General features: G+C 45.3%; 1 protein-coding gene, 1 long non-coding RNA gene and 1 other non-coding gene across 10 annotated transcripts in view; 2 read left to right on the top strand and 1 right to left on the bottom strand.

Annotated features, from left to right (window-relative positions):
- Positions 1–11,658, bottom strand: part of LOC146404771 (uncharacterized) — a 1,009,186-nt gene that overhangs the window by 82,033 nt on the left and 915,495 nt on the right. The gene's annotated exons all lie outside the window — the stretch shown is intronic.
- The window catches only part of AHSA2 (activator of HSP90 ATPase homolog 2), a 28,369-nt gene continuing 21,313 nt past the window's right edge, over positions 4,603–11,658 (top strand). For 4 of the 8 annotated variants that reach the window (XM_085019134.1, XM_085019131.1, XM_085019129.1 and 1 more), the window contains exons 1-2: positions 4,603–4,767; positions 6,625–6,815. Coding sequence is in view for 2 of the 8 variants with exons in the window: in XM_085019127.1 (XP_084875253.1) it covers positions 5,300–5,379; positions 6,625–6,815 (271 nt within the window). In the remaining 6 variants the exon portion in view is untranslated. Of the gene's footprint in view, positions 4,768–5,178; positions 5,380–6,624; positions 6,816–11,658 lie in introns of those variants that run through there. The other 4 variants (XM_085019132.1, XM_085019130.1, XM_085019127.1 and 1 more) reach the window with 1 other exon arrangement.
- Positions 5,315–5,406, top strand: MIR9811 (microRNA mir-9811). Its single transcript, NR_128496.1, has one exon. It is a non-coding gene; the product is annotated as a microRNA mir-9811 (primary transcript).

Raw genomic sequence — 11,658 nt, 5'->3', positions numbered from 1 at the left:
ATATGAACTGAGGTTAGTGCCAGTGACTTGCTCAATCTTCTGGCATATGGAAAAGCTAACAACGGGACATTCCTTTGCTAAATAGCCCCCAGTGTTATTATATAAACTCATCTATGGGAGCCATCTTAAAATAAATCCTTTTAACCTCTCCCCCTCTAACCCCTGCCTTCATTCATTCAACCAACAATATTTATTAAGATCTGCTGTGTGCCAGGCACTGGGGAGTCTACAGTGTGCAAAACAGATCAACAGCTAGTTGTAAGCTATCGTGCCTACCTTTGTGTTTGCTACAGCAGTGGCTTTCAAACATAAAAAAAACCCAAACCAAAACAACTACCCACTTAATATAACCATATCATACCACACACATGTGATAATTTAAGAAGCAATATTTACCTCTACCACAAGTAAGCACTCATATTTAAATTCTATTTCATTAAAATAAAAATGATGGTGATGTCCGCTGAATTGAATTTACAGCCTATTAATACATTGGATCATACAGGTTTGAGAAATATTTGTTCCTTTTTCCATCCATTTATACAAACGAGCCTCTCCTGGTGCCTACTGTGTGCCAGGCACAGCTCAGAGCCTGAGAGCAAATGACTGCACACAGTGTAACCACGAACTCTGCTGGGCCTGGGGCCAGTGTGCATGCTGGTATAAACAAATGTGAATGGAATTAAATTCAACCAAGGGATAGGCATCAGAATCATAAAAATAAATCAGAATGGTGACTTCCCCAAAAGCAGAATCTTAGCCACTCCTAGACCTACTGTGGTGTGAAATGTGAATCAAAGTCCTAACTCTAGTTCATTGCTAACGAGACTCAATCCTGGATACATTCTTTTCAACTTCTTTCTTTAAACGGAGAAAATGTAGTGCAGTTGTGTTCAGAAGGGGCGACAATGATTTGGGCTTACCATGGTTCAGATGGGTTATGGAAAAAAAAGATACATAGAGTATTTTGCATTTCTTCTCCCAAAGCCTGTCAGTGTCATCACTCTCACTTTGCTGTAGGTAAGATATCACCTGAAGTTTTCCAACTTGCCACCTCGTTCATCTCTCCCTCTCCCCAGATCACACTGACCAAAACCCAGCGTGGCATAGAAATGTGCATCTTTATCCTTTCTCTGTGGGTTTTCCCACCCCAGGTTGAGCTCCACCTGCCTTTGGACTCATATCCTCTCATTGCTTCTGGCACTTTCCTCTACCTCCTGTCCCTCTTTCTCCAGCTAGTCCCCATCAGCAGCTGAAAATGTTTAAAAGGAAAAGGCACAATCTCCCTTCACCCCATTTCCCTATCCAGCTACTGTCTGCTTCTCTTACCCATCCTGTCAAACATTTTGAAAGCATGGTCTCAACCTTCTCACCTCCCATTCATTCCTCTGTCCACTCTCACCTGGCTTCCACCCCAATGGTTGACTGGAACTGTCTCTGCAAAGGGCCCAATGACCTGCTTGTCAAACCAAAAGAACAATTTCTCTGTTATCTCACCTGCCCTGTTCCTTATCTCACACTGCTGACCATTCCATCAGGGCCCTTGGCTTCTGTGATCAAATACCTTGTTTTCTTCCTCCTTCTTTGGTGCCTTTTCAGGCTCCATCTTCTCTTCCAGTCCCCTACATGCTCATCTCCAGAGTTATAACCTAAGTCCTCCCCTAGCCTCTTTTCACTCTAGTCTCTCAAAATGATGGTAACTAACCAAGCTGAAAGTTCTAGTCTCTGAAAAACACTTCTGTTACTCCATTGCAACATCTGATCCATTCATTGGTTCCACTTCCAAATGCCTATCATATCTGCCTCTCCTCTCCACCTTGATATTCCCCCCTTCTAATTTTTATCCCACTCTGGCCTGTTGTTCAACTTGTCATAAGAATGATTTTTCTGAAACACAAGTCTGATCATGTCATTTCTCCATTGAGATCACCCCAGTGTTTTCTTGTTTCCTGCAAAACAAAGTCCACAATCCTCAGCAAGGCAAATGAGGCTTTCCATGAGGGGGCAGTTTGCCCACTGGCAGCCTCATCTCCTGTACCCCCCTTACAGGACTCCATTAGAGCCTCCTTGGTACAAAGTGCTTCTCCATGTGTCTGTGCCTGGGCACTAGCTGCTCCCTCTGCCTGGTGTCTCCTTTGCTCTGTTAACAATAGGAGTCCTCACTCTACACGCTCCTCTGAGAAAAGAACCACACGAACACTACACTCCCTAGGTTAAATGAGGCACTTTCTCCTCTGTGCTCCTAGGGCACACTGGATTTACCATGAAGGTGAATTCACACCCCATGTCCTACTCAGTTTTGTGGTCACTTCAGCACATAGCTGACTTGGACTAATGGATGCTTGTGGTGTAATGCTTAGCCACCCTAGTACTGGATGGCTACCTACACTAGAGGCTAGAACCCACGCTTTGACCCTGAACATATCTGGACTCAATCTCTCCCCCCCCCCCCATTTTTACTTTGAATAAAATTAATCTCACACTTACAGAAGAATACTTCAAAGAATCCTCAGATAAGCTTCACCTACATCACCAGGTGTCAACCTTTTGTCACACTTGCTTTATCTACTTTTCTCTCTAAACTGAGTTAATTGCAGCCCTTATGACACTTTACCCATAAATATTTCAGCATGTATCTCCAAAGAACAAGAAAGTTTCACTTTGTAACCAAAGTTTAATGCTCAGAAAATTTAACATTGACACAATGTTATCTAGCAGGCAGTCTGAAATGCAATTTAAATCTCCCCAATTATGTCATTTTTAACTATTTGTTTTGGATCCTGGAGCTAATTTAGGATCAATAATTGCATTTATTGAGAGTTCCTGCTGTGGCACAATGGATCAGCAGCATCTCTTCAACGACACAGGTTCGGTCTGGCACAGTGGGTTAAAGGATCCAGCATTGCCCCAACTGCAGCACAGGTTGCAGTTGTGGCTTAGATCTGATTCCTGGCCTGGGAACTCCATATGCCATTGTGTGGATGAGAAAGAAAAAGAAAAAGAAAAAAAAAAAAAAAGAATTGCTTTTATTGAGTTCTCCTGCAGCAAAGTGGGTTAAGGAAACAGTATTGTCACCGCAGTGGTTCAGGTTGCTGCCGTGGTGTGGGTTCAATCCCTTATCCAGAACTTCTGCATGCTGAAGGCATGACAAAAAAAAAAAAAAAAAAAGAATTGCATTTGTTGTCATGTCTTCTTAGTCTTCTTTTGACGTTCATAAAGTGCTTATTTTGTCATCTAGGCTAGATCCATTTTGCAGAATTTCCCTCAATTTGGACTTTTCTGATTGTTTCCTCATGATTAGATTCAGAATAAACATTTTTGGCAGGAATGCTGCATAGGTGATGGTGTACACATGTCCGTTTACTCCATTATTGGTAATGCTGACTTTGATCATTTGGTTAAGGTGGTTAATTGCCAGATTTCTCCCTTGTAAAGATCACTTTTCCTTTTTGAATGTAGTTAGTAAGTAAACTGAGCAGGGATATGTATGAATGCTATACCTTCAAATTGCATGACTATCCTCTTCCCCAACAATCTTTTACTCACTGACTTAGGGTTTTTTTTTTTTTATTGCAGTAAAATACACACAACAGAATCTACCATTGTAACCATTATGTATATAGTTCAGTGGCATTAAGTGCATTCATAACATTGTGCTACCATCACCACCGTCCATCTCCAGAATTTGTTTCATCTTGTAAAACTGAAATTCTACATCTGCTAAACAATAACTCCCCACTTTCCTCTCCCCTTAGTCTCTGGCAACCACTGTTCATTCTGTTGATAGGAACATAAGTCTTATTTTCCCCCAGATTCCAATTATACATCTCTAAACCTCACTATGTGCTTCCTTTTGTAATATTCTTTATGAACTGGATAAAAGATTAACAGCTAATCCACAAGAAAACAGTGCCCATCAGTATTGCCAATGAAATTCTTTTTTCTTTAATATCTTGTGTTACTTGTTCGTGACCTTGGTGAAGTAAAAAAAGGTGAAATTAAAATGTCATTTTGTTTTGGGGGCAGTCAAAACACTTTGAAGCAGCCTGTTTACAAAACTTTTGTAGTTTTTGGGAAATGACTTTGAAACGTAGTGGCTCCAGCAAGCAAATGGAGAAAATATTGTCCACTAGTTGATTTTGTTGATGGAAACAGACCACGGGCAGAGGACAGGTCATCACAGGGAATAGAACAGGTACTTTAAGACTTCCAACATACCCGTCTGCCTGCTAAATAAATCTCCACAGACCAGTCAGCAACATTTTCCAAATGGTGCGAAGTTTTTGCTGGAAGGTGAAAATTCGTTAATATCCCCTTGATTTTTGTAAAACCGCATCAATCTGCAATAATATGCGCTTGCAATCACATTCTTTTGTCATCAATACGGATTATTACATGAATAAAATGTAAACATTCCTGAAATAACTAGGAACTTGGTAGCTCGTGCAACTTGAACAGGTGTAGGAAAGGTGTGAGACTCGTCGCCCAGGGGAGAGCCAGGGCGCACCAACTCCTTAGGAACTTTGAAGAAAACATGGAATATGGTGTAAGGAGAGCGCGCTCGGCGGAGAACACCCCTCACCGTGAGCGCGCTCCGACCTCACAGTCGGTCGCCCAGCAAACGGGGTGACCAAGTCCCTCAGGTCGTATCCTCGAGAAGACCCAACACCGACAGCACGATTGGTGGCAGCCTGACAGCCGCTTCCTTCCTGTAGCCCCAGGGTGCCTTGAAGGCGCTCCTTAGCGCCCCGCTCGCTAGCGCTTAAGGTAATCACTGCAGTAATAATGATGAATCCTTGAGAGGCGTCCGGCCTTTCGGAGGCGCCTGAGGTCCCCCCTTTCCAGCCCCTGCCCTTGCGATTCCCGAGGCGGGGCCCAGAGCCTCCCCAAACTCCGCTCGGCCTCCCGGGTCGCCGCCTCCCGAGCGCGGTGTCTCGGACCCCTCTCCCACCCCACGCCAACACCATTCCCCCTCCCCGCCCGGGTCTCCTGGGCCCCTTCGCTCCTCTCCTGGCCCGCACCGCCTGGGGCCAGGCCTCCTGGGCCCAGACGCCCCCAGCCATCCTCCCGGCCCCGCCCCGCGCCCTCGCCTCTCGGAACCAGCCCGGCTCCCGCTCCCCCGGCGCTCCGCAACGGGGCGGGCGGGGCGGGGTGGCGCAGGGGGCGGGGATTTCTGGCACTTTCTGGGCGCCGAGAACGCTGCGATCCCGGGCTCGCAGGCCGGAAACGTCGGCTACGGAGCCGCACCGCAGCCGCGGCCCTTCCTTGTTCTCCGCTGAGGCCGCGCCGCTGTGCAGACATGGCCAAGTGGGGCCAGGGGGACCCGCGCTGGATCGTGGAGGAGCGGGAGGACGGGACCAACGTGAACAACTGGCACTGGTGCGGCCGGGCGGGGGCCAGGGCTGCGGTTTCTGGGCCTCCTCCCTCGGGAGCCGCCGGGCGGGGCGGGGCGGGGGGACCCTCTGCGTGCGTCCTGTGCCTGGGGGAAGGGGCAGCCGGGGTCTCGGGACGCCTCCCGGGCCGCGGTGAGCCCCGGGCGGGGCGGGGGCTGCACAGGTGCAGAGGCTTGTCTTTAGCCTCAGGGCTGGGAGGAGCCCGCGGCGCCTGGGAGACCAGGGGGTCTTACCTGCACTGGCTCTGAGATTTCACTTTGCTGTTTTGAAAGTTAGGTTGGGCCCCAGGAATAGAAGTCACTCCTGACTTGCCTCTTTAGTTTTGGCAGTCTGTGACCTTAGGAGCCTTCTCTCCCCCAAGCTCCTTGAAGTTTTGGGGAGTTAAAATGAAGCTAGAAAGTGTGTGTGTGCGGGGGAAGGGAGTACATGTGTAGTGGAAAGAACAGGAATTTGGATCTCAACTCCGCATCTAACTTGATGGTCTCTGATGAGCGCTGCCGTCTAGGAACTGGAACTAATTACCCATCTTTTTTCTGTCTCTTCTGGAACATGGGCTAATTTCTGCCTCCCTCTCCCTTCTGCCAGAGCTTCGGAAAGTGATGCTCTCTGCCCTGCTCCTCTGAGGGCTGTGTTACCTCAAGGCCATCAAGGTGATGCTGAGGCAGGTTTAGGGCAGAGCAAAGTCTCAGCCTGTGAGGGGATCTTTCCCTGGGGAACCCTGGCCTGGAGTTGGGAAGAGCTGACCTCTCATTTCCCAGACACTGTCACCATGGGCATTTAAAGGACTTTCCTCAGCTTATTTTCACCTCCTAAAATGGGAACATTGTTTGGGGAGATTGTACAAGATAATATATGTGTGAAAACACTTGATAATTTGTCTTATGATAAAAATTACTTCAGTTATGACTACCTGTTCATGTGGCCCATGCTTTGCCCCTCTATTTCCAACAGGTGAGATTCCTAGGCCTCCCTTTGCCCCAATAAGCCAGTGTTTCTAAAGCAAAATACCACCCAACATATCTTAGAGAGCTGAGCGGGAGCGTTAGGAGATATTGGGTAGAAAGCTGATTTGAGAAGTGTGTAAGTTTGGGGGTGGTAGTTCTCTCACCGCTGCTTGAGAGGAATTGGGCTCATCTGTGCTGAGCCAGGGCACTGCTCTGACTCCCAAGCTGGACATGTGGCTACCAGCTGGGGCCTCCACTCATGGCTCTGCCCTTCTGGTCCCTGGCAGGACGGAGCGGGATGCCACCAGCTGGTCCAAGGGGAAGCTCCGAGAGCTCCTGGTGGGCATCACTGTGGAGAATGAGGCTGGCCACTGCGAAATCAGTGAGCTGAAGCAGGTGGAAGGCGAGGCTTCCTGCAGCAGCCGTAAAGGAAAGTTGATTTTCTTCTATGAGTGGAACATCAAACTGGGCTGGAAAGGTAACAGGGGCTTCCAGATACAGGTGGGGCTGGGGATAGCATTGAGGCAGAGTTGGTTGACTGACTAGTCATTTATTCAAGATTTTTTTTTCTTGTTTTTTTTCCCCACTTTTCAGGGCCATACCCGAGGCATATGGAAGTTCCCAGGCTAGGGCTTGAATTGGAGCTGGCCTACGCCATAGCCACAGCCACAAGGAATCTGAGCTGTGTCTGCGAACTACACCACAGTTCACGGTAATGCTGGATCCTTTACTCAGCAAGGTCAGGAATTGAACCTGCATCCTTGTAGATACTAGTCAGGTTCTTAACCACTGAGCCACAACAGAAACTCCCATTCTGTAGATATTTTTAGAACTCCTGCTCCGGGCCCTTAATTGGTGTATGTAGTGCCATGTACCCTTAGTGATGTTGAGTTCCTTGTCCCACCAGCTGGGGGCTTCCCTTTCTCCCAGCACTAGTGCTGCTTGGGGCTCTTTGCTCTCTGCAGGACTCTAGGGCCAGGCACTTGTGAGATCAGAGTCTGGTGGACTAGTGTCCTGTAGTTGCTGCCTGGTTCCCCTACATACCTGCCTGCTGGCTCTTTTGAGGTTTGCATCCTGAGCAAAGCCACCTGTCTCCATTTTGTAAGAATTTCCGTTCCCTTCCTTGTGTAATTTTCCTCCCCTGATTTATTTCTCCCCAAAGCACTGATATCTGGTGTGTTAATATGGTTGCATTATTATTGTTCTGGATCCCCCTTTTCTATTTATCAGAGCAGAGAATTTTTAAAATACAGACTTTATTGAGGTCTAATTCACATAGCATAGAGTTTGCCCATTTTAAGTGTACAGTTCCATGGTTTTCAGTACTTTCACAGAGATGTGCAGCCATCACTATAGTCAATTATAGAATATTTTCATCTCTCCCCCCAAAACCATGTACCCATTAGTAGTAACTCCCCCAATCCTTGCAACCACTAATCTATTTCCCATCTCCATGGGGTCGCCTGTTGTGGACATTTCATATGAATGGCCTTTTGTGACTGGCTTCTTTCACTTAGCATGTTTCAGGTTTCATCTGTCTTGTAGCATATTTCATTCTTTTTTAGAGTTGTCTAATGCTCTGTGCATAGATGTAGCGTAATTTGTTAATCTTTTCATAAGTTGATGGACATTTTGACTGTTTTCAGCCTTTGGGTCTTGGGGTCAAGGATTGATTGGTTTTGTTTCCAGCCCCAAATCACTGAAACGTGTGTGTTTGCTGAATGAGTATATTTCTTTTACGGTGCCTAGCTCTTGGCTAGGTCAACAGCCCTTACTGAGTAAGTATTTGTTGAAATAACCATGACTGTGAAAACAAAGGGGAAAGGAAGAAGAGAGAGGGTGAGATCTGGTTCTGGAGGATCGTGCTGTGTTAAAGTTTGGGCCTCAGCTCAAGAGTCAGCTCCTTTCTTGAGAGTTTGGGTTAGAGAACTGCCCAGTAAGCCGGTATTAGACCTCTGCCCTCTTGGCTATCTTGCCAGCTTGAGCCAGGCCAGGGCCCAGGGAGGTGTTCAGCAAACATCAAAAGCAGTTCCAGGAGTTCCCATGTGTCTCAAAGGTAACAAACCCAACTAGTATCCATGAGGATGTGGGTTCAATCCCTGGCCTCACTCAGTGGGTTAAAGGATCTGGCGTTGGCATGAGCTGTGGGGTGGGTTGCAGACATGGCTTGTATCCAGTGTGACTGTGGCATAGGCCAGTGGCTACAGCTTCAATTCGACCCCTAGCCTGGAAACCTCCCTATGCCATGGGTTCAGCCCTGGAAAGAAAAAAAAAAAAAAAAAAAAAAAAAAGACAAAAAAGCAGTCCCACTTCTGCCTTGAACCTTCTGGGTGAGGGTTGGCTCTTAGCGGCTGCTGCTGGCTGGATCATAGCAGGGCCTGGCTCCTAACATGCCCCAGTTGCCCCAAGACAGGGCTCTGAGGGCCCCAAGGAAGCTCATGGTCTTGTGTCTCTTCCATCTTCTTTAGCTCAAAGCAGCAATCCACTCTTTTGCAAGATAAGACCCAACCATTCCCAAGCAGCAGCCAGGGCGCAGGTCAAACAGGGCTTGCCCTGACTTTGTGTGCCTTATCCTGTAACAGTGAGTCCTAGAGGTGGCTAGTGGGACCCGCTGGGAGGAAGCAGTAAATACTCTGGTCTGGCTTATTTTTTTGGCCTCGCCTACAGCATGTGGAAGTTCCTGGGCCAGGGATTGAACTGGAGCCACTGCAGTGACAATGTCGGACCCTTAACCTGCTCCACCACAAGAGAAATTCTTGCTTTTTTAAAAAATTAAATGTTAGTTAAACCTTTTCAGCTTTACTGAAATATAATTGGTTTATAGCATATGTTTAAGCTGTACATGATTTGATGTATGTATATATTGCAAAATGATTTCTACAATAAGGTTAATTAAAATATCTGTATCCTCTTATAGTTAAAATTTTTGTGTATGTTGAACATTCTTAAAATCTGATCTCTTAACAATTTCCAAGTATACGGTACCGTGTCATTCACCGTTGCTATACATTACATCCTTAGAATTTATTCATCATGTAAGTGATAGTTTCTGCCCTTTGTATCTTTTGACCATCTTCATACTGTTCATGCCTCCCCATCAGTCCACTCTGTTTCTGTGATTGGGTTTTTCTAGATTACACATACAGATGAGCTCATACAGTATTTGTCTTTCTCTGACTTATCTGACTTAGCATAATGCCCTCAAGGTCCATCTGTGTTGTTACAGATGGCAAGATTTCTCATTTTGTGGCTGAATAACAGTCCATTGTGTAAATGTGCCACATTCTTTTTATTCATTCATCTGTTGGTGGACACATAGGTTTTTTCCATGTCTTGACTACTATAAATAATGCTGCATTGAACATGGGGGTGCAGATATCTCTGAGACAAGGATTCCATTTCTTTTGGCTACATATATAGATGTGGAATTGCTAGATGATTTGGTAGTTCTATTTTTAATTTTTTGTGGCACCTCTATATTGTTTTTCCATAGTGGCTGCACCAGTGTACATCCTCACCAGAACTTATTTCTTTTTGATAGTAGCCATTCTAACAGATGTGCAGTGGTATCTCTTTGTGGTTTTGATCTATATTTCCCTGATGACACATTTCCCTGTTGATTAGTGATGTTGGATATCTTTTCATGCACCTGTTGGGCATTTGAATATCTTCTTTGCATAAATGTCTTCAAGTCCTTTGCCCATCTTTTCTTTTGGCTGTGCCCATGGCATGCAGAAGTTTCAGGGCCAAGGATTGAACCTGAGCCACAGCAGTAACAACACTGGATCCTTAACCCACTGAGCCACCAAGAAATTCCTTTGCCCATCTTTTTAATGGGATTATTTGATTTTTTTTGCTGTTGAGTTATAGGAGTTCCTTACATATTTTGGATATTAACTCCTTAACTCCTTATCAGACAAGATTTATAGATATTTTCTCCCATTTTGTATATTGCCTTTTCTTTTTTAATGGCTGCATCTGTGGCATGTTCCCCAGACCAGGGATCAAAACTGTACCACAGCAGCAACCTGAGCCTCTGCAGTGACAGTGCCAGATCCTTAACCTGCTGCACCACAAGAGAACTCTGTGCCTTTTCATTTTGTGCCCTATTTATTTTTTATTATTTATTATTTTTTTATTTTTTGGTCTTTTTCTCTTTTTAGGGCCACACCTGTGGCATATAGAGGTTCCCAGGCTAGGGGTCTAATCGGAGCTGTTGTTGCTGGCCTACGCCAGAGACACAGCAATGCCAGATCCGAGCCATGTCTGTGACCTACACTACAGCTTACAGCAATGCCGGATCCTTAACCCACTGAGTGAGGCCAGGGATCAAACCCACAACCTCATGGTTCCTAGTTAGATTTGTTTCTGCTGCACCACGGCAGGAACTCCTTGTGCCCTATTTTAAATTCGACATGTGATGTCATCTGCTATTTGTCTTTCTCTTTCTGACTTCACTTAGTATTATATAATTTTATTGATTATTTATTTTACCATACAGAAGCTTTTTAGTTTGACTAGTCCCACCTGATTATTTTTGCTTTTGGTTTTTGCGATTTTGATATCATATCCAAAAAGGATTGCAAACCCAATGTAAAGGAACTTTTCCTGTTTTCTTCTATGAGTTTTAAGAATTCAGATCTTACACTTAAGGATTTAATCTATTTCAAGTTCATTTTTGTGTATGGTGTAAGATAGGGGTTCATTTATATTCTTTTGCGTGTGAATGTCTAGTTTTCCCAGCACCACTTATTGAAGATACTGTCTTTTACCCACAGAGTATTCTTGTTTCACTTGTCGTGTATTGGTTACCATATATGCATGGGTTTATTTCTGGGCTCTATATGTCTTTTTTCATTGCAACACCATACTGTTTTGATCACTCTAGCTTTGTAGTAAAGTTTGAAATTAGGAATTGTGATGCATCCAGCTTTGTTCTTCTTTCTTGGGATTGCTTTGGCTATCAGAGTGTTTTGTGATTCCATGTGAATTTTTGGGGGGCCATACCTGTGGCATGCAGAAGTTCCCAGGCTAGGGATTGAACTCACGTCACAGCAGTGACCTGAGCCATCAGCAGTGACAATGCTGAATCCTTTACCCATTAAGCCACAAGGAACTCCTTCTGTGTGAATTACATTGAATGTATAGATGCTTTTGTTTAATACAGACATTTTAACAATATTAATTCTTCCAAGACATGAACATGGGATATCTTTCATCAGTATGTTAAAGTTTTCAGTCTACAGACCTTTTATCTCCTTGGTTAAATTTACTCCTAAAGGAGTTCCCATTGTGGAGCAGTGGAAACAAATCCCACTAGG

This window comes from Sus scrofa, chromosome 3 (assembly GCF_054392235.1).
Source record: "Sus scrofa isolate SSC_HxYL_T2T_F1_AM1 chromosome 3, Sscrofa_HxYL_maternal_Yorkshire_Landrace_v2.0, whole genome shotgun sequence".
Taxonomy (NCBI): Eukaryota; Metazoa; Chordata; class Mammalia; order Artiodactyla; family Suidae; genus Sus; species Sus scrofa.
This window is presented reverse-complemented; position numbering and strand designations above follow the sequence as displayed.